This window comes from Podarcis cretensis, assembly GCF_951804945.1.
Source record: "Podarcis cretensis genome assembly, chromosome: 18".
Classification (NCBI taxonomy): domain Eukaryota; kingdom Metazoa; phylum Chordata; class Lepidosauria; order Squamata; family Lacertidae; genus Podarcis; species Podarcis cretensis.
This window is the reverse complement of record NC_137188.1, coordinates 8,727,399-8,749,311: the sequence shown is the minus strand read 5'-3', so window position 1 is coordinate 8,749,311 and position 21,913 is coordinate 8,727,399. Positions and strand designations below refer to the sequence as shown.

The 21,913-nt window shown below is 49.1% G+C and overlaps 1 protein-coding gene and 1 long non-coding RNA gene across 2 annotated transcripts in view; both read right to left on the bottom strand.

The window, feature by feature from the left end:
• Positions 1–5,886: 5,886 nt before the first annotated feature.
• LOC307207316 lies at positions 5,887–8,398 on the bottom strand. The gene is made up of 3 exons (XR_013834638.1): positions 7,900–8,398; positions 6,875–6,972; positions 5,887–6,133 (listed from the first exon to the last, which is right to left on the bottom strand). It is a non-coding gene; the product is annotated as an uncharacterized lncRNA (long non-coding RNA).
• Positions 8,399–8,853: 455 nt separating this feature from the next.
• The window catches only part of TIMM44 (translocase of inner mitochondrial membrane 44), a 29,256-nt gene continuing 16,196 nt past the window's right edge, over positions 8,854–21,913 (bottom strand). Inside the window, exons 9-13 of the mRNA XM_079960776.1 lie at positions 19,948–20,072; positions 17,893–17,943; positions 14,087–14,176; positions 11,992–12,102; positions 8,854–9,717 (exon numbers count right to left, since the gene is read on the bottom strand). Of these exons, the coding sequence (XP_079816902.1) occupies positions 9,598–9,717; positions 11,992–12,102; positions 14,087–14,176; positions 17,893–17,943; positions 19,948–20,072 (497 nt within the window). The 3' untranslated portion in view covers positions 8,854–9,597. The remainder of the gene's footprint in view (positions 9,718–11,991; positions 12,103–14,086; positions 14,177–17,892; positions 17,944–19,947; positions 20,073–21,913) is intronic.

Sequence of the window (21,913 nt, the reverse complement as noted above, 5' to 3'; positions counted from 1 at the left end):
CCAGCCAGCTCTCCTGTAACCCTGGTCCCCTGTGGCTGCCAGTCGCATCCTTATCCGTAGGCACAGCTGATTGGCTGGCCCCTTTGGCCCTGGAGGCGGTTGCCATGGAGACCCTCCTGCAGCATCCTCTGGACTCTGCTCCTAGGTCCATGGAGGAATGCAAAGATCCTCTCAGCTAGAACGCAGACACACCGGGAATTAATATGTAAGGCAACAGGCAAAACGAAACAATATGCTTTTAGGCATGTTTGGTTATTACAATGAGAAGGCAGTCTACTTAGCCAGTTCCCAGCTGAACTGAACTGGGCTGAACTGGGAACCACTGGTGAGCACCCAGGAGATGAAATTTAGGATGTTTGGTGCATGGAATCATAGAATTGCAGAATTGGAAAGCACCCAGCTCTGCAATTCTGTGATTCTATGACAAATATATCCCAGTGCTTAGATTTTTTTCCAAACACAGAATTGAAATCAGGGCCAGGGAACCTTTCTCAGTCCAGTCTGAGGGCCACTGTTCCCTCCAGGGGCCACTTAGCAATGGTGGGCGGGGCCAGTGGCCAAAGTGGGCGGGGCAACGAATGAAAATATGACCATTGTACACACGCCCCTCTCAGTCCTCTGTCCAGACAAGCGAGGGCTATTGCCAGAGTTTGATGGATTTATTTGATTTATCGAACAAAATCGCTATGCTGCTTAACCGAAAGAAAAACCTGTAAGCCGTTTCCAAAAACGTTAACATTATAAGGACAGGCATTTAAGAATGTCTGAAAGATGGTTGCAGTCAACAGTTGCCAAATAAATAAATAAAACACAACTAACCTTAAAATTCTGAGGGTACCTACTGAGAAGATCCATTTAAAAAAGCAACTGTACAAAAAGAAATTATTGAGAAAATAATAAATATTTAAGGGAAGGGTACCAAATTTTGTTTTGCTCATGCTGCCATATCACCAAAGTCTCTCCCAGTACAGATGTTGTGTGGACTTCCTGGTTGTTGTTGTTGATATTATTATTATTATTATTATTATTATTATTATTAATATACTGTCCTTCATCTGCAGATGTCAGGGCTGTTCACAACCAAGAAACACCATATAAAAGCACAAAATACATGATATCAACAGGAACAACAACAATGGGAAAAACCCAAACCAATTTATGGAAAAATGTGTATTTATTTATTTTTTGGTAATGTTTCGGAACATGAAGTTCAGCAGCAATGCCCAACCTTATCGTGCTTCTCTCAGCCTGCTGTGGCTGTGTTTCTTTACACTCCTTCATGTCTGGCTTATTTTGTTGATTCAGAAAATAAATAAAATAAAATATAAAATGCTTGCTTGCTTGCTTATCCCCACCCCCACCCCAAATATTTTTATTTGATTTTACAAGTATAAAATTATAACAATACAACCATATACATGGACATTTAAAGTTTCTTTTGAATATCAGGACTTCCCACCTTCCCCTCTGTGGGTCTTATTGTTAACCTTTTCTACTGCAGCTTTTTCAATAACCCCTATTTCATATAACTCCTTTATCTCCCTAGTACTTGCTACCAGGGCCAGATTTAGGTAAATGGTAATTTATGGACCTAATAGGTATCTAGAGCCATTTGCACCTAGCAAAACATGTATTTTATCAAAGTCATTGTTGAACTGAAATACAATTAAGAAGAAGTATATGAATAGTGAAATACAATTAAGAAGAAGTACGGTATATTAAGAGTGAAATTATTATTAAGCTCTAAGTTAAAACAATTTTTTATTCATAACGAAACTTAATAATGCCAACGCATTGGCATTTGGCAATAACAAAAGTTACTTTTGGGACGGGAGCTCATCCTGTCACGGGGATTCGAACCGCCGACCTTCTGATCGGCAAGTCCTAGGTTCTGTGGTTTAACCCACAGCGCCACCCGTGTACTGTGGTGCCAATAAAGGTGTTTGTTTGTTTGATGGAGGACCCACAAAAGGGAGGAGGGGAAGTCCAGTAAATTTTTCATGTTGCATGTTGGATATGTGAATGTCAGACTGTATTTTGAAAAACCAAATGAATAATTTGCTCTTTTTTTTATAAAAAGGACACAACTCCAGAAATTCACACTACTTGAGACAGCTGCTGCCAGTCAGAGCAGGGGCAATTGCCCCTGTGTCCCATCCACCCACTGCCTCCTGACATACAACTTTAAGCAAATTCCCAGCAAAAGTGCACGCAGCCGTATTTTCCTGGAGATGTCAGAAGGTCGTCTACAATCCACCGCACAAACCGCCTCCTTCTTTTTCAAGGTCGGAGTTGCAGTCCCCAGGGAATCTCTGTCCTCAGAGCTGAAAATTATGCATTTTTTTTTGTTGCTGCTGGTGGTGGTGTTGTTGTGAAGAGCAGAGCTGGGTGGCAGGCAGCCATCTGCCTTGCCAAGGGTTGTGTTTTAATGAGAATAAAAGGAGGGCGAAGTGAGAGACAACACTCTTTGTCGCCACGAAAGCTTTAAAGGGTGGCGGGGGGGGGGGTGGAATGATACATAATGTAAGCGAACTTCTCTGTCGCCTTGCAGGCAGGGACCCGATCCGGGGAAAGCAATGTCCCACCCTCTCTGACCTCACTTTCTTTTTTATACAGTTTTTTTATTGGTTTTACATTTAACATTTTTACTTTTAAACTTTTATCCATTTCAAACAAAATAAAATCTTCTTCCGAAGCTTCAGGCCTCCTTCACCTCCTCCATATTTAAAATAAAATTTTCTGCATTTTTCACCATTATCCATCTGTTATATGTCCATACAATGCTACCTCGGGTTAAGTACTTAATTCGTTCCAGAGGTCTGTTCTTAACCTGAAACTGTTCTTAACCTGAAGCACCACTTTAGCTAATGGGGCCTCCTGCTGCTCCTGCAGCACCGCTGGAGCCCGATTTCTGTTCTTATCCTGAAGCAAAGTTCTTAACCTGAAGCAGTATTTCTGGGTTAGCGGAGTGTGTAACCTGAAGCGTATGTAACCTGAGATACTACTGTACTTAGTTCCACATTACAAGTGTCATTACATTACATTACACTGTCTACAGTGGTCTTTTAAATAAATTAAGAATTTACTCCTGTCTTTTGAAAATGCTTCATCTTCCTGGTTTCTGATCTTCCCCGTCAACTTCGCCATCTCCACATACTCCGTCAGTTTAGTCTGCCATTCTTCTTTTGTTGGTACTTCTCCTTCCCTCCATCTCTAGGCTAGAAGCAACAAAATATTAAAAATACAATAAAACATCAATCATTAAAAACTTCACTGAACAGGGCTGCCTTCAGATGTCTTCTAAAAGTCAAGATAGTTGTTTTTTCCCTTGACATCTGATGGGAGGGTGTTCCACAGGGAGGGCACCACCACCAAGAAGGCCCTCTGTCTGGTTCCCTGTAGCTTCGCTTCTCGCAGGGAGGGAACCACCAGAAGGCCCTCGGCGCTGGACCTCAGCGTCCGGGCAGAATGATGGGGGTGGAGACGCTCCTTCAGGTATACTGGACCGAGGCCATTTAGGGCATGAAAGGTCAGCACCAACACTTTGAATTGTGCCCGGAAATGTCCTGGGAGCCAATGTAGTTCTTTCGTCGGCTACTCCCAGTCCCCAGTCTAGCTGCTGCAATATGGATTAGTTGTAGTTTCTGGGTCACCTTCAAAGGCAGCCCCACGTAGAGCGCATAGCAGTAGTTCAAGCGGGAGATAACCAGAGCATGCACCACTCTGGAGAGACAGTCTGTGGGCAGGTAGGGTCTCAGCCTGTGTACCAGATAGAGCTGGTAGACAGCCACCCTGGACACTGAATGGACCTGCGCCTCCATGGACAGCTGTGAGTCCAAAATGACTCCCAGGCTGCGCACCTGGTCCTTCAGGGGCACAGTTACCCCATTCAGGACCAGGGAGTCCCCCACACCCGCCTGCCCCCTGTGCCCCCAAAACAGCACTCTTTCTTGTCAGGATTCAACCTCAATCTGTTAGCCAGCATCCATCCTCCAACTGCCTCCAAACACTCACACAGGACCTTCACCGCCTTCACCGGTTCTGAGTTGAAAGAGAGGTAGAGCTGGGTATCATCCGCATTCTGATGAACACCCAGCCCTGCCACCTTCAGTTGGTGCTGGGAGAAAAACTCCCACCTGAAATCTTGGAGAGCCAAGTGTAAAAACAGATAAATTCTGCTGGCCGCTATGCAACTCAAAAATAGCTGCTTCCCAAGGTTTTAATCCTCCGACGGCATCCTCCAGAAGCTCTTCCCTCCTGTAAAACTTTGATTCCTGCTATCGATCATGAAATAGCGGTTGTTGATGCCCAGCAAGCCCGGGGGCCCCGCCAAATTGTTTTCTTCTGCAGCTTTGTTGCTCCCCCCCCCCCCCCCGGCTATTAAACACCATCCTTTCTCCACCCAGCCAGCCGAGTCATAAATATGTCAGTAACTTGCTGGACTTATTCTGCTCTCTTTTCCTGCTATCAGCAAAACGGGACACTTTCATGCAGGAAAGCAATTTGCTGAGTGTTTAAGGGACGGCTTCTCCCACTTGCCTGCCTTCCCCCCACCCCGCCCTTCCCCCAAAATCCCAGGCCTAACAGTTTGCCCTGGGAAGACCAGATGTCCTCTTCTGCCAACTTCCTTATTAAATCTTCATTTGATCGTCTGCCAGCTCCTCCGTGACATGCAAGCTGCCATGGCAATAGCTGCCCGCTGCTGGCATAAATTGTATGGACCTGTTACCAGAGAATCCTGGAGCTCATCGTGGGGGGGAAAGAGCATGGGTTCGGTCCAAAGGAGAGCCAAACACAGCTACATCTAGGGAGGGTGATAATCTGGGGGCGCTGACTCAGAGGGGCTGAACTCCTTTGAGGCCCTCAACATTTGCTAGCGGGGGAAGGAGCCTCCACAATGTTCGTCTGGGCATTGCATGTGACGTCGCCATCTTGTTGCGTGCAATGCCCAAGAATGTGGCGGCGCCTTCTCTTGTGAGCTGGAGGCTGCTTCCCTTCCATGGCAGGAGGCTCAGGAGCCACCGGGCATCATGCTCGACGTCGCACAAGACCCATGAATGTGACGTGCAACATCAGTCCCCCCCCCATCTCCCTCCTGAGTCGGCGCACCTAGTGATAATCCCGAGCGAGGGATAGATCATTCCGAAGGAGGGACAGGTGGATAATCCCAGTGTCATAGTGATAATCCCAAGCGAGGGATACATCATTCCGAAGGAGGGACAGGTGAATAATTCCAGTGTCATAGTGATAATCCCGAGTGAGGGATAGATCATTCCGAAGGAGGGACAGGTGGATAATCCCAGTGTCACAGTGATAATCACAAGCGAGGGATAGATCATTCAGAAGGAGGGACAGGTGAATGATTCCAGTGTCATAGTGATAATCCCGAGTGAGGGATACATCATTCAGAAGGAGAGATAGGTGGATAATTCCAGTGTCACAATGATAACCCCGAATGAGGGATAGATGATTCAGAAGGAGGGACAAGTGGATAATTCCAGTGTCATAGTGATAATCTCAAGCGAGGGATAGATCATTCAGAAGGAGGGACAGGTGGATAATTCCAGTGTCTTAAAAGTGAGGGAGAAAAATATTTCAAGATGCCGTGTATCATTTTCTGCTCATCTATCACGTCTCCTTTCTCACACTTTACATGGGGGGGGGGGGGTAAGAAGTGTCTTGCTTTTCTTCAAGAAGCAGATTCCATCTGCATAAAAAAAAACCTTTTTATGATTGTTCATTAAGCCCCTGAAAGACACGATCGCAAAAGAGGTATGATTCATCAGCTCGGAATGGGTGCCTCAGGAATTAATTAACTCCTTCTTTAATGCTCTCTGTATTTTTTCCAGCTGGATTAGGTAAACTACGATCCTGGCATTTTGCACCGATCTGCTGACTTTGTCAAGCTGCACCTTGCTGTTTTCTTAATGTCGCTTGTTAAAAACCTGTAATAATTAAGTGCAATGGGGAAAGAGGAGGGGGAATTTCTGCCTGGAAACTTTTAGTTTTCTGCAAATGTGGAAGACACACCCCAAGACCTTTTGACACCCGAGATGTACATTTTTTAAAGGACCCACCCTATTTTGGTGACTGCAAGTTGTTTTAAACTTTATTTTAGATTGTTGTAAACTACCTCATAGGGACGCAGGTGGCGCTGTGGGTTAAAGCCTCAGCGCCTAGGGCTTGCCGATCGAAAGGTCGGCGGTTCGAATCCCTGCGGCGGGGTGCGCTCCCGCTGCTCGGTCCCAGCGCCTGCCAACCTAGCAGTTCGAAAGCAGCTCCGGGTGCAAGTAGATAAATAGGGACCGCTTACCGGCGGGAAGGTAAACGGCGTTTCCGTGTGCGGCTCTGGCTCGCCAGAGCAGCGATGTCACGCTGGCCACGTGACCCGGAAGTGTCTCCGGACAGCGCTGGCCCCTGGCCTCTTGAGTGAGATGGGCGCACAACCCCAGAGTCTGGCAAGACTGGCCCGTACGGGCAGGGGTACCTTTACCTTTACCTTTAAACTACCTCATAAGGGAGACGGGTGGCGCTGTGGGTTAAAGCACAGAGCCTAGGACTTGCCGATCAGAAGGTCGGCGGTTCGAATCCCCACGACGCGGTGAGCTCCCGTTGCTCGGTCCCTGCTCCTGCCAACCTAGCAGCTCGAAAGCACACCAAAAGTGCAAGTAGATAAATAGGTACCGCTCCGGCAGGAAGGTAGACGGCGTTTCCGTGCGCTGCTCTGGTTCGCCAGAAGCGGCTTAGTCCTGCTGGCCACATGACCCGGAAGCTGTACGCCGGCTCCCTTGGCCAGTAAAGCGAGGTGAGCGCCACAACCCAAGTCGTCCGCGACTGGACCTAATGGTCAGGGGTCCCTTTACCTTTAAGCTACCTTAGGGTGAAGGGAAGGTACTAAAATCGCCATCCTCACCCAGCTCCCTTCTCCCTGTAGCACAGTGTTGCACAGTGGTTAGAGGGTCATGCTAGGACCTGGGAGACCAGTTAAAATCCCCACTTGGTCGTGAAGCTCACTGGCAGACCCTGGGCCTCTCAGGCTGGCCTACCTCAAAGAGTTGTTCTAGGGATTAAATGAGGAGGGGGAGAACCACATCTGCTACCGTTAAAGTCCTTAGAGGGAAAAGTGGGGTGTATATAATAATAAATTTTATTTATATCCCGCCCTCCCCAGCCGAAGCCGGGCTCAGGGCAGCGAACAACAATAAAATAGTACAACATTCTAAAATCATTTCATTCTAAAATTAATTCAAATCAAATTGATGGCAACCATTAGGCTAGAGTTCTGTGAAGATTGCCAAAGGAGGGAGTCGGGCTGTGCCCTGGCCAAAGGCCTGGTGGAACAGCTCTGTCTTGCAGGCCCTGCGGAAAGATGTCAAGTGCCGCAGGGCCCTAGTCTCTTGTGGCAGAGCGTTCCACCAGATCAGGGCCACAGCCAAAAAAGCCCTGGCTCTAGTCGAGGCCAGCCTAACCTCCCTGTGGCCTGGGACCTTCAGGATGTTTTTGTTTGAAGACCGTAAGGTCCTCCGTGGGACATACCAGGAGAGGCGGTCCCGTAGGTACGAGGGTCCTAGGCCGTATAGGGCTTTAAAGGTTAAAACCAGCACCTTAAACCTGATTCTGTACTCCACCGGGAGCCAGTGCAGCTGGTATAGCACCGGGTGAATGTGATCTCGCAGCGAGGACCCCGTAAGGAGTCTCGCTGTGGCATTCTGCACCCGCTGGAGTTTCTGGGTCAGTCTCAAGGGCAGCCCCATGTAGAGCGAGTTACAATAATCCAGTCTGGAGGTGACCGTATATAATTGCAATAAATGAATAAATGGAGGAGAGGAAAGTGAGACCAAGAAATGATAGAAAGGAGAAAGTGAGTGTGCAGGACAGGGGTGGGAAAATCTGAAAAACTTAAGTTTCTCTCCGTTTTCCAGTTTTCCCAACCTTAAGTTGTTTTCTACATTTCCACATCAGTTCGAGATTATTATTTTTTTAAAAAAAGTTTGCATCAAACCCACCATTGTTATTTTTTGCAAATTATTGTACGCAGTTTTGCCAAATTGTACTTTTTTTTTTGCAAAGGCAATCTCCTCTAACGCAAAGCGTCTTTGTATCGCTGGCTCAAATTGTCTGAAAATGGTATCACGATCTGAATGCCGTACTGGCGTCGGACCATTTCTCAGAATATATCACCCGGCTCTAGTCAGCAGAGCACAAGATTCATAGTTCCGGGGCTGTGGGTTTGAGATTCCTGCACTGTACGTCCTTTCCAACTCTACAGTTCTATGAACGTACCCCCACACCACCACCGAAAGAAAAAGCTCCAAAACTTTCAAAACCTCTTGGCAGGACCCCCACCCCGCTTCTAAAACGCCATGCCAGAATTGGGTACTTCTTGCCTGGCTGTAAAAAAAAGGTAAAGGACCCCTGGACGGTTAGGTCCAGTCAAAGGCGACTCTGGGGTTGTGGTGCTCATCTCGCTTTCAGGCCGAGGGAGCCGGCGTTTGTCCGCAGACAGTTTTCCGGGTCATGTGGCCAGCAGGACTAAACCGCTTCTGGCGCAACGGGACACCGTGACGGAAACCAGAGCGCACGGAAATGCCGTTTACCTTCCCGCCAGAGCGGCACCTATTTATCTACTTGCAGTGGTGTGCTTTCGAACTGCTAGGTTCGCTGGGACAGAGCAAGGGGAGCTCACCCCGTCGCGGGGATTCGAACCGCCAACCTTCGGATCGGCAAGCCCAAGAAGCTCAGTGGTTTAGACCGCTGCCTGTATGTGGAGGGAGCCCCATGGCAGGACAGCTGGTCAAGCTGCTCGTTCTGACCCCCCCCCCCAAACGCACAGAGACACTGGGACAAGCAAGCTGGATATACGTATTTAATTTACAGAGGTGGTAGAAGAATCTATTGCCATGATACCACTTGCCCAGATCAGGCCGAATCCGAGTGTTTGGGGCAGGCAGGGTGTGTGTGTGTCTTGGGGCTGAGGGCCGTCACAACCCCTCACAGCCGCAGCCCCCTCCCAACTGCTCCATGTGCCAAGCTTGCAGCGGAAGGACAACTGTGGGGGGGGAACAGGAGCCTCCATTCCCGAGAGCAGCAACCCAGGCTGAAAGACCTTCCCCTGCCCCATAGAGCCATTCCCTTTCCCCGCTCCACAGCCATAGTTCGGGCCTTCAACATCCACCTGCAAAAAACGATGGTATGGCAAACGAGCGTCTCTTTGGTTCTGCTGGCGGGCGGGCACCGCGCAGGCCAGGTTGCCACCTGAAGCGCAGGGGGAATGGGGACAACGAGCCGGGCTGCTCTGGCAAAGTGCACCTCGGACTCCTCAATGCCGCGATCCGAAGCGGGGGTCTTTCCTCGCTTGTCCTCCCCGAGAAACTCCCAAGAGTTTGGCACACGGCTCCAGTGTCAAGGAAACACCCCATGCCCGACTGCTGGCAGGGGGGCCCGCAAGTCGTTCCCCGCTGCCAGCCTTGGAGCCGGAACCCCCGCGTCCTCAGCAAAGCGGCGCCACACCCAAGTTGCCCTCCTGTCCGGCCTCCGTGCGAGGAAAGAAGCGCTCCTCCTGTGTTCTGGCAGAGGCGGGCAGAGGAGACGCCGAGCTCATAAGATCTGCTCAGTGCTTGATGCAGAAATGTCCAGCAGTCTCCAGGCAGCGTAAGGGTTGAGCTCGTCCGGGTCTCTGCAGAGGGCCCAAACGTACAGCATACGTAGAACTTTCTCCTGCAAAGGGGGGACGTTCAGAGTTACAGCCAGTTCACATCACGGCATGGGCACTAGGGTTATAACTTTTTGTCTCCCTCTCCCACCAAAACCCCACAATTTCCTGTATCATAAACACTGGGAAAGGGACTACCGTATTTTTCACTCTAAGGACGCACCAGATAATAGGATAATAGGATAATAGGGGGAGGAAAAAGGAAAAAAAAATTCTGAATCCCAGAAGCCAGAACAGCAAGAGGGATCTGGCTTCTGGGATAGCTGCTGGGATAGCTGGGATAGCTTTGTGCAAAGCCTCCGAGGGCACAGGGAGCCTTCATCCCCGTGCCCTGCAGAGGCTTCTGGGACAGCCTGCGAAACCTCCGGAGGGCAGCAGGATGAAGGACCCCGCTGCCCTGCGGAGGGTTTGCGCCACTAATCCCTAAGCTAGAACAGCGAGACGGAGCACTGCGCAGCGCTCCCTCTCCCTGTTCTGGCTTCTAGGGTAGCCCGTGAAGCCTCCCTCTCCCTGTTCTGGCTTTTGGCTTAGCCACGCAGCCTGCATTCGCTCCATAAGACACACACACACATTTCCCCTTACTTTTTAGGAGGGGAAAAGTGAGTCTTATAGAGCGGAAAATACCGTCATTCTTCTCAGTTGTGATAAAAGTCAATCCGGAATGAAAAGCTGGAATCGCCATGCATATAACTCATAAGTATTTTTTAAAACTTTATGGAACTGTTTAGAACTTTTGCAGCTGTCTGAGACTTCCTAAACCTGTATTGGGAGAATCACCGGAAGCAGGAGCCATCCGAACATTCCCAAGAAGTACAGTGGTGCCTCGCAAGACGAAAAGAATCCCTTCCGCGATTCTCTTCGTCTAGCGTTTTTTTCGTCTTGCGAAGCAAGCCCATTAGCGGCTTAGCGGATTAGCGCTATTAGCGGTTTAGCGGCTTTTAGTGATCAGCTGTTAAGCGGCTTATCAGCGGATCAGCTGATAAGCGGCTTAGCGGCTTAGGAAAAGGGGGGGGAAAGGGGAAAAAACCGGCAGGAACTCGCAAGACATTTTCGTGGTGCCTCGCAAGACGAAATTAATCCGTTCCGTGAGGCTCTTCGTATAGCGGTTTTTCCGTCTTGCGAAGCAAGCCCATTGACGGCTTAGCGGATTAGCGCTATTAGCGGTTTAGCGGCTTTTAGCAGATCAGCTGATAAGCGGCTTAGGGCTTAGGAAAAGGGGGGGAAAGGGAAAAAACCCCGCAGGAACTCGCAAGACATTTTCGTCTTGCAAAGCAAGCCCATAGGGAAATTCGTTTTGCGAAGCGCCTCCAAAACGGAAAACCCTTTCGTCTAGCGGGTTTTCCGTCTTGCGAGGCATTCGTCTTGCGGGGCACCACTGTATTGGCACCTCCTTCCCAAAGCCCGGGAAGCTTGTGCCCAACTCAGGGAGGAAGGTACGATGCTCACACGTGTAACATTGCCCTTGCAAGCTGGTGCCTCTAGCCTTAACTGTTCCCCCTAAAAAACAACAGGTGGGAAAGCGCACCTTGGTTTTGGAACACTTTGGTTTTGGAACAGACTTCCGGAACGGATTAAGTTTGAAAACCAAGGTACCACTGGAATCACACCTCTGTCAGGAGGGTTCTGTCTAGCCTAGCCCAGCAGGTTCATTCCTTTGCTTTTAGGCAAAAGTTCATCTACCTAAGCTGCAGGAACATGAGGCTGTAAAGAGGTTATAATCCTAATGGGCAGCACCCTGCTATTTGATAATACCGTACTTTTCTGTCTATAAGACGCCCCCATGTATAAGACTATTTCGGCGGACTCAAATTTAAGAAAATGGGGGGAGATGGCCCAGGATTGTTGAGCTTTGGGGGGGGCGGCTGCAAAAAATCGCTCACTCACATACGTCATAAAACCCATCTCCCATCTGTCCCATCACCGGCAGAAGCTGCCAATCACCCGCCCAACTGCCAGAGCGTCAACCAGTCAATAACACATACTGACGCAGCAACCAATAACACACACAACAGCCGCTGACAGCCGTGGCAGCAACCAATCAAACGTCCACCCTATGAACTGTCCATGTATAAGACGACCGCCACTTATTAGCATGCTTTTTAAAGAAAAAAACATAGCCTTATACACGGAAAAGTATGGTAATCAGAGTTGCTTTGGGAACCCGTCTGTCAGAAGAGGTCTGTCTAGCCTAGTCCAGCAGTTTGGATGCAACAGAAGGTTAAATAAAGGCAGCTAACAAGACCTGAGTGCGCAAGGCAAGTTGGGCAAATTTTACTCACCGGGTCTCCTTCCACGACTTCCCCTTTCTGGTTTTTGATCACCATGACTAACTGAGCTTGGAAAGTGATGATCAACACAGGTCCCTGCTCCATCATCTTGCCCATCGCAAGCTGCAAAGCGGAGAAAAACTTCAAGTTACTAGTCCATAGCGGTGCTGGGTAGCTCGGTCAATAGAGCGCAAGGCTCTTTTCCCCCCCAAATTTTTTTAATAAATTTTCAAAAATTCAAAACAAACATACAGACAAACAAACATACATACATACATCCCGTAACATTATTGAGTAACTTCCTCAAATCCGCTTGGCTGATTTCATTATATATCATTTGAACAGTTTTCCAAAATCAATTCTCTCAAAAACTTAACTTGATAACTTAACATCTTTCATTCTTTCTAATTTACCGTATTTTTGCTCTATAAGATGCACCTAGTTTTTGGAGGAGGAAAACAAGAAAAAAAATATTCTGAATCCCAGAAGCCAGAACAGCAAGAGGGACCGCTGCTTTCGCTGCACAGCGATCCCTCTTGTTGTTCTGGCTTCTGTGATAGCTGCGCAGCCTGCATTCGCTCCATAAGACGCACACCCATTTCCGCTTACTTTTCAGGAGGGAAAAGGTGAGTCTTATAGAGCAAAAAATACGGTAACTTTAAACATCTGAAATCTTATGCTTACATATTTAAATCCTAAGCCTATCTATTATTTGCAAGCTTTTCCATTTAAGTTATCTTTAACATATTTAGCTAAATAGGTAAAGGTAAAGGGACCCCTGACCATTAGGTCCAGTCGTGGCCGACTCTGGGGTTGCGGTGCTCATCTTGCTTTACTGGCCGTGGGAGCCGGCGTACAGCTTCCGGGTCATGTGGCCAGCAGGACTAGGCCACTTCTGGCAAACCAGAGAAGCACACGGAAACGACCTTTACCTTCCCGCCGGAGTGGTACCTATTTATCTACTTGCACTTTGACGTGCTTTTGAACTGCTAGGTGGGCAGGAGCAGGGACCGAGCAACGGGAGTTCACCCCGTCACTGCGGGGATTCGAACCGCCGACCTTCTGATCGGCAAGTCCTAGGCTCTGTGGTTTAACCCACAGTGCCACCCGCTAGTCAGGGTTAAATAAATAAATAATCTCAGGGTTGTGGGTTCGAGCCCCACATTGGGCAAAAGATTCCTGCATAGCAGGGGGTTCTACCGGACTACTGTTGGGAGCCAGAAGCAAGTGTAGCTCAGCGTATAAGAAAAAGCCATGGCGTCAGTGAAGTTAGCTCTTTATTCAAAGCAGGCAAGACAGTGCAGGCAACTGTTCCCAGTAGGTCTTGGCCGAATAGGTAAAAGGACTCCTGGACAGTTAAGTCCAGTCAAAGGCGACTCTGGGGTTGCAGCGCTCATCTTGCTTTCAGGTTGAGGGAGCAGGCGTTTGTTCGCAGACAGCTTTCCAGGTCATGTGGCCAGCAGGACTAAACCGCTTCTGGCGCAATGGAACACTGTGACAGAAACCAGAGTGCACGGAAACGCCGCTAACCTTCCCGCCGCAGCGGTACCTATTTATCTACTTGCACCGGTGTGCTTTCGAACTGCTAGGTTGGCAGGAGCTGGGACAGAGCAAAGGGAGCTCACCCCATCGCGGGGATTCGAACCGCCGACCTTGCGATCGGCAAGCCCAAGAGGCTCAGTGGTTTAGACGACAGAACCACCAGCATCCTAATGGCCTAATGGGGCAGTTGCGAGGCAAATGCACTCTTCCAGCTCTCCAGGCTCTGCTATTAAAGCTTTGCCGCTGGACAGGAGGGAGCGAAAGAAGAAGAAGAAGAGTTTGGATTTGATATCCTGCTTTATCACTACTCAAAGGAGTCTCAAAGCGGCTAACATTCTCCTTTTCCTTCCTGCCCCACAACAAACACTCTGTGAGGTGAGTGGGGCTGAGAGACTTCAGAGAAGTGCGACTGGCCCAAGGTCACCCAGCAGCTGCAGGTGGAGGAGCAGAGACGCGAACCCTGTTCACCAGATTACGAGTCCACCGCTCTTAACCTCTACACCACACTGGCCCTTTGACTGCCAGATGTTCCAGTCCAGGCCAAGAAAGAGGAGCAAGCACTCACGTCTACATTGTCGACGTCCAAAATCCTGGAGTGGAACTGAAGCCCCATCGCTTTCGCTTGCTGAATCGGGTGTGCCAGCTGGCTGTAAGTCTGAAAGAAGTTATTTCCATGGTATTGTTTATTAAATTTATATATATGACCCTTTCCTTCAAGGACCTCAAGGCGGCGCACTTGGGTCTCTCCCGCCCCCAATTGCCCATCGCTGGGCGATATCAGCTTTTCAACACTGTGGAACAGGCAGCATCAGCCCAGCAGTCACCAGGGCTGGAAAGAGGCAGCTGGTTTTTCCAGATCTACCCCCTTTCGCAATGGTTTCTTCCTGTAATGGCTGCAGCCAACCAACAAAAGGGAGACAACAGGGGAAACTAATTTGCCCGGTCTCTGATGATATCTTGATCTATCTGATCTCGCTCCCTCCTTCCATTGTTTCTGCTCAAAAATGGGTGCCACCAACCAGCAGGGCAGAAACAAGCAAGGAAAAACACGGAAGAAAGCAAATTGACTCTGCGGTGTTTATAGTAAAGTTTGGGGATAGTTCCTTGTGTGCGGATATATGAATTTTCGCGTCCTGAGCAGGAAGAGAGCGGGACCCATGTGCAGTGGTGTAGCCTGGGTTGCCAGTGCCCGGTACAGCGTAGGAGGAAAATGGGACTGAGTATGCATGCACATTTAACGGCCTAACGGCATCTGCGCCACGCAGATCGCGGCTGCAGAGGTTGTCAGTCTGCATTCCTTAGTGCAGAAAGTATTGATCTGATCTTTCCCATTCTACTTAATTCAAGAGGGTTCTGGAAGCTTATGTGAAAGGAACAAGCAGAAGGTTCGTGGTGTTTGGGTTATTCCTTCAGAGAAGCTGAGTACAGCTGGTTTAAACTGGTTCTGTTATCTCTTCTGTCAAGGTCATGCTGACTATGTCAGGCCAGAAGGAGACTGGGTTTCTCTTTCTCTTTCTTCTCCTTCTGGTGTGGTGTTCTGTACATAGGTAAAGGTAAAGGTACCCCTGCCCGTACGGGCCAGTCTTGACAGACTCTGGGGTTGTGCGCCCATCTCACTTAAGAGGCCAAGGGCCAGCACTGTCCGCAGACACTTCCGGGTCACGTGGCCAGCGTGACATCGCTGCTCTGGCCAGAGCCAGAGCCAGAGCCGCACACGGAAACGCCGTTTACCTTCCCGCTGGTAAGCGGTCCCTATTTATCTACTTGCACCCGGAGGTGCTTTCGAACTGCTAGGTTGGCAGGCGCTGGGACCGAGCAGCGGGAGCGCACCCCGCCGCAGGGATTCGAACCGCCGACCTTTCGATCGGCAAGCCCTAGGCGCTGCGGCTTTAACCCACAGCGCCACCTGCGTCCCTTGTTCTGTACATAGTATGCTTAATATTAAGGTTTTAGTCTTATAATAAGTTACTGTAAGTTTAAGTCTACTGCAACTGGATTTCTTATGGACAGGGCCAATCCTGAATGTATTGGATTTGTGACCATTATGGGCCTCGGCCCAGTATACCTGAAGGAGCGTCTCCACCCCCATCATTCTGCCCGGACGCTGAGGTCCAGCGCCGAGGGTTTTCCGGCGGTTCCCTCATTACGAAAAGCAAAGCTACAGGGAACCAGGCAGAGGGCCTTCTCGGTAGTGGCGCCCGCCCTGTGGAACACCCTCCCATCAGATGTCAAAGAGATAAACAACTACCTGACATTCAGAAGACATCTGAAGGCAGCCCTGTTCAGGGAAGTTTTTAATGTGTGACATCTTAGGGTATTTTTGGACTTTGTGGAAGCCGCCCAGTGTGGCTGGGGAAACCCAGCCAGATGGGTGGGGTATAAATAAATTATTATTATTATTATTATTATTATTATTATTATTATTATTATTTTAAATATTTATTAAGATTTTTTAAATACAAAAATGCAAAAGTGATAAACAATATAACATATATCGTAACGTATTATCAAAGCTTCTTTGGACTCCCTCACGTCTCCCGCTCCCACTTGCATCATTACAAAACTTTTTCCAGCAATTTATCAACTTATTTACATTCTTAAGTCTTATTCATTTAATTTAGTCTGATGATTCTGCAAAAGGTTTATATTTTCCTCAGTCTCATTTATCATCCAGATTACGTCTAATTTAGTGGTGCTCAATTGTTTATGATCTGGCATCCTTCTTAACATTCAACCAAATTACAGTGTTTTTGTAAATAAATCCTAAATTTCTTCCAATCTTCTTCAACCTTCTCTTCTCCCAGGTCTCGGATTCTGCCGGTCATCTCGGCTAGTTCCATATAGTCTATCAGTTGCATCTGCCACTCTTCCAGTGTGGGTAGATCTTGAGTTTTCCAGTGCTTAGCGATGAGTTTTCCAGTGCTTAGCGATGAGTATCCTTGCTGCCGTTGTTGCATACATAAAAAATGTTCGGTCCTTCTTTAACACCTTCTGGTCGACAATACCCAAAAGGAAGGCTTCTGGTTTCTTAGGGAAAGTATACTTAAATACCTTTTTCAACTCATTATATATCATTTCCCAGAAGGCCTTCACTCTAGGGCACGTCCACCAGAGGTGAAAGAATGTTCCTTCATTTCCTTTACACTTCCAGCATTTGTTATCAGACAAATGGTATATTTTGGCAAGTTTAACTGGGGTCATGTACCATCTATATATCATTTTCATTACATTTTCCTTCAAAGCATTACATGCAGTGAAGTTCAACCCAGTGGTCCACAACCTTTCCCAGTCCTCAAACATAATGTTATACCCAATATCCTGTGCCCACTTTATCATAGCCGATTTAACCATTTCATCTTGTGTGTTCCATTTTAACAGCAAGTTATACATTCTTGAAAGTACCTTAGTCTTAGGTTCTAACAATTCTGTTTCCAATTTCGATTTCTCCACCTGGAACCCTAACTTTTTGTCATTTTTAAAGACTTCTTTAATCTGAGCGTAATGTAACCAGTCTCGCACTTTATCCTATTATTATTATTATTATTATTATTATTATTATTATTATTATTTGCCTTCAGAGCAGTAAAGCTCTGCTGGGTGAAATACAATTGCCTCTAGTCTATTTTTGGGAATCCTGCACAACGTGTTTTAAGTTTTACTCTGCTAGCTATACGTCGGGGTTCTGCTCTGGATGAATACTGAGTAGAATTCCTTGACAGAGGTAAGAAAAGAAGAGTTGTTCTGTTCTCAGGAGACGTCCCTGGTTCACATGGAGAAGCCGTTTTCAATGGAACTCAGCTGTAAAGAGGCAGCGCCAGGTGTTGAATTTTTGCGCCCCTGACAATTCTGCACCTGAGGCAACTGCCCCGGGGGCCCGCCACCACGCTACGCCACTGCCCATGCACACGAAGTTAAAAAGAGCATCCCTGGATGTAATCTGGCAACCTACCGTATTTTTTGCTCTATAAGACTCACTATTTCCCTCCTAAAAAGTAAGGGGAAATGTATGTGCGTCTTATGGAGCGAATGCAGGCTGCGGAGCTATCCCAGAAGCCAGAACAGCAAGAGGGATTGCTGCTTTCGCTGCGCAGCGATCCCTCTTGCTGTTCTGGCTTCTGAGATTCAGAATATTTTTTTCCCTTGTTTTCCTCCTCCAAAAACTAGGTGCGTCTTGTGGTCTGGTGCGTCTTATAGAGCGAAAAATATGGTGCCTTCTTGTTGAGGCCAGCCAGGAGCCTTTGGGAAGCCTGCGAGAAAGGGGTCAGCTCTCATGTCCTTTTGGGACACTCCTGAATGTCAGGTTCGAAAGATCGCCAATCCCCACGAACCGCACCAGGACCAACCATGCCATCTCCCGGGGCAAACACTCACCGCCTCATAACACCAGTCCTTGAGGATGTCCAGGTCTCCGGTTATAATGGCCTAAAGAAAAGGAGGAGAGACAACAGAGCATCACACACAAGGAGCTGCGATCACAGAGGGACAAGCAGAAGGACAATGGAGAGTACACGAAGGGCCTAAGGGTTTTGTACGCTTGGAGTAGAGGGACTGCTTGGCATATAGAAGTTCCCAGGTTCAACACACACCCCAGAGAGAGCTGTGCCAGTCAGGGTAGACAATATTGAGTCACGTGGACCAATGCACCTGACTCTGTATGAGGCAGGTTCCAATATTCCTAAATCTAAAACTTTCCCCAAACTCTCTTCCTTGCACCCGAGTTCTAATAAAGAATCAGAGAACTGTAGAGTTGGGACACCAAGCCGCTGGGAGAGATCACGGAGGAGCTGGCAGACGATCAAATGAAGATTTAATAAGGAAGTTGGCAGAAGAGGACATCTGGTCTTCCCAGGGCAAACTGTTAGGCCTGGGATTTTTGGGGAAGGGCGGGGTGGGGGGAAGGCAGGCAAGTGGGAGAAGCCGTCCCTTAAACACTCAGCAAATTGCTTTCCTGCGTGAGAGTGTCCCGTTTTGCTGATAGCAGGAAAAGAGAGCAGAATAACTCAAGAGCAACATGGCAAAGTTCAGTAAGTTACTGACATATTTATGACTCGGCTGGCTGGGTGGAGAAAGGATGGTGTTTAATAGCCGGGGGGGGGGGGAGCAACAAAGCTGCAGAAGAAAACAATTTGGTGGGGCCCCCGGGCTTGCTGGGCATCAACAACCGCTATTTCATGATCGATAGCAGGAATCAAAGTTTTACAGGAGGAGCGCATGGAGGGAAGAGCTTCTGGAGGATGCCGTCGGAGGATTAAAACCTTGGGAAGCAGCTATTTTTGAGTTGCATAGCAGCCAGCAGAATTTATCTGTTTTTACACTTGGCTCTCCAAGATTTCAGGTGGGAGTTTTTCTCCCAGCACCAACTGAAGGTGGCAGGGCTGGGTGTTCATCAGAATGCGGATGATACCCAGCTCTACCTCTCTTTCAACTCAGAACCGGTGAAGGCGGTGAAGGTCCTGTGTGAGTTTCTGGAGGCGGTTGGAGGATGGATGGCGGCTAACGGATTGTGGTTGAATCCTGACAAGACAGAAGGACTGTTTTGGGGGGACAGGGGGCAGGCGGGTGTGGGGGACTCCCTGGTCCTGAATGGGGCAACTGTGCCCCTGAAGGACCAGGTGCGCAGCCTGGGAGTCATTTTGGACTCACAGTTGTCCATGGAGGCGCAGGTCAATTCTGTGTCCAGGGCAGCTGTCTACCAGCTCCATCTGGTACGCAGGCTGAGACCCTACCTGCCCACGGACTGTCTCTCCAGAGTGGTGCATGCTCTAGTTATCTCATGCTTGGACAATTCAAAGTGTTGGTGCTGACCTTTAAAGCCCTAAACGGCCTCGGTCCAGTATACCTGAAGGAGCGTCTCCACCCCCATCGTTCAGCCCGGACACTGAGATCTAGCTCCGAGGGCCTTCTGGCGGTTCCCTCATTGCAAGAAGTGAGGTTACAGGGAACCAGGCAGAGGGCCTTCTCGGTGGTGGCGCCCTCCCTGTGGAACGCCCTCCCATCAGATGTGAAGGAAATAAGTAGCTATCCTATCTTTAAAAGACATCTGAAGGCAGCCCTGTTCAGGGAAGTTTTTAATATTTAATGCTATACTGTTTTTAACACTTGATTGGGAGCCGCCCAGAGTGGCTGGGGAAACTCAGCCAGATGGGCGGGGTATAAATAATAAATTATTATTATTATTATTATTGATTCAATAAATAAATAAAAATGAATAGAGAAAGATCCTGCTTCATCCTTTTTCTGGACTTTGACACCTCCCTGAAAGCCATCAGTTGACTCTCTCTCTCTCTCTGCTGTGATGCCAGGGCCACTTCCCACATTGCCGCCTTTAAGCGAGCCACCCCCCCCACCCCCCCCCACCCCGCTGCTTGGGCACACAAGACACCCCCGCACCCCAGCCGCCTCTCCCCACCCGCACCCCAGACCTGCCTCTAGGATGTTGGGGATGATGTCGTCCTCACACTGCTTGAGGAACCGGTCCTTGTCGAAGTTTGGGTCGACGCGGAGGATCTCGGTCAGGACCCCCGACATTTCAGTCTTGGAGAACAGCCCGCCTGCCGATACAATCAGAGGCAACAGAGGGTTGGCATTTGGAGGGGATTCAGAGTGACGCTGGGGGGGGGGGTGAGAAACCCCCGGAGGATCTGACATCCTCGACTTTAAGCAAGGGCTTGGTTCCTGGGGCCAAAGGGATCGGCGAAGATGTTGGGATGCGTCCGGGGAGATGGGGGCATTTAGCAGGCCCCCCGGCTGGCTCCAGCCACTGGCCGGCAGCAGGGCGAACTCCAGTTTTCGGAACAGCATCAATCAACGACACAAGCCTCAGGGACCTTTAGAGACTTGGCATGCTCTTATCAGCAGTGTGAATAAATCTTCACAACGGAAGTGGCGGACAGAGACATGTGTAAGCATTATTTACAGGCGTTTATTCAGCATAAGAAGGGACGTGGGTGGTGCTGTGGGTTAAACCACAGAGCCTAGGACTTGCCGATCAGAAGGTCAGCGATTCGAATCCCTGCGACGGGGTAAGCTCCCGTTGCTTGGTCCCTGCTCCTGCCAACCTACCAGCTCGAAAGCACATCAAAGTGCAAGTAGATAAAAAGGTACCACTCCGGCGGGAAGGTAAACGTCGTTTCCGTGCACTGCTCTGGTTTGCCAGAAGCGGCTTAGTCCTGCTGGCCACATGACCCGGAATCTGTACGCCGGCTCCCTCGGCCAGTAAAGCGAGATGAGCGCCGCAACCCCAGAGTCGGCCACGACTGGACCTAATGGTCAGGGGTCCCTTTACCTTTATTAAGCATAGTTCAGGAACAAGGGAAAAAACATGTCTGCTTCCCTTCGTGTCCAAGCAAACAACCGGATAGCAAAAGCCATATACAAACGGAAGTTCCCAGCAAACTGTGCTGGAAGTGAACAGGCGTGTGACACACAACAGTCATGCCTGTTCCTTCTAAGGTGGAACAGAACTATATCCTAACAGAAGAATCACTCAGCGACCCAAAACTCTCAGCTTTGCTTCCCTATGTTGTGAAAAACCAAGGTGCTAGTCCTTAAGACCATGGGGTGGAGGGGAGAAACCCTGTGTGCAGCATCTGGAAGAAGCCAGAGAGGAGGAGGAGGAGGAGGAGGAGGAGGAGGAGGAGGAGGAGGAGGAGGAGGAGAAGAAGAAGAAGAAGAAGAAGAAGAAGAAGAAGAAGAAGAATTGTTGTTGTTGTTTGGAGTCTCAAAGCGGCTAACCTTCTCCTTTCCCTTCCTCCCCCACAACAAACACTCTGTGAGGTGAGTGAGGTTGAGAGACTTCAAAGAAGTGTGACTAGCCCAAGGTCACCCAGCAGCTGCATGTGGAGGAGCGGGGAAGCGAACCCTGTTCACCAGATTACGAGGCCACCGCTCTTAACCACTACACCACACTGGCTCTTTTGAGAGAGACCCAAGTGGGCTTCTTCCTACAGATGCCTAGACAACACTTCAACCGCTAAACCACAACGCGATACAGGCACCCCTCCACTGCACTTATGAGCAGTCGACCACATATAAGTGCACCACTGGGAAACAGATAAGATAGGTTTGAACCTATCTTAGGGAGAGAGCTCGAGAGTCCTCGTGGCTCACGCAGAGACTCTCCTGGAGTCCGGAGAGGACGTCAGTGAGGGCAGAGGAAGCCCCAAAGGGACTGGAAGCGCCCCAGGGCTTTGTTTACATTGCTCAGCCTCCCCGCCGTCTAGCAGCTGAAACGTGGGGTAGCGCAACAGCCGCGGCCTCCTTTCCACCCATCCGGCGGTCTCCAGTCAGCTCCAGAGCAGAGAGAGGGGGGTGGAGAGCCATTTTACCTTGTGAACCGCACGGAGACCTGAGGGCAAAGGTAAAAGGTAAAGGACCCCTGGACGGTTAAGTC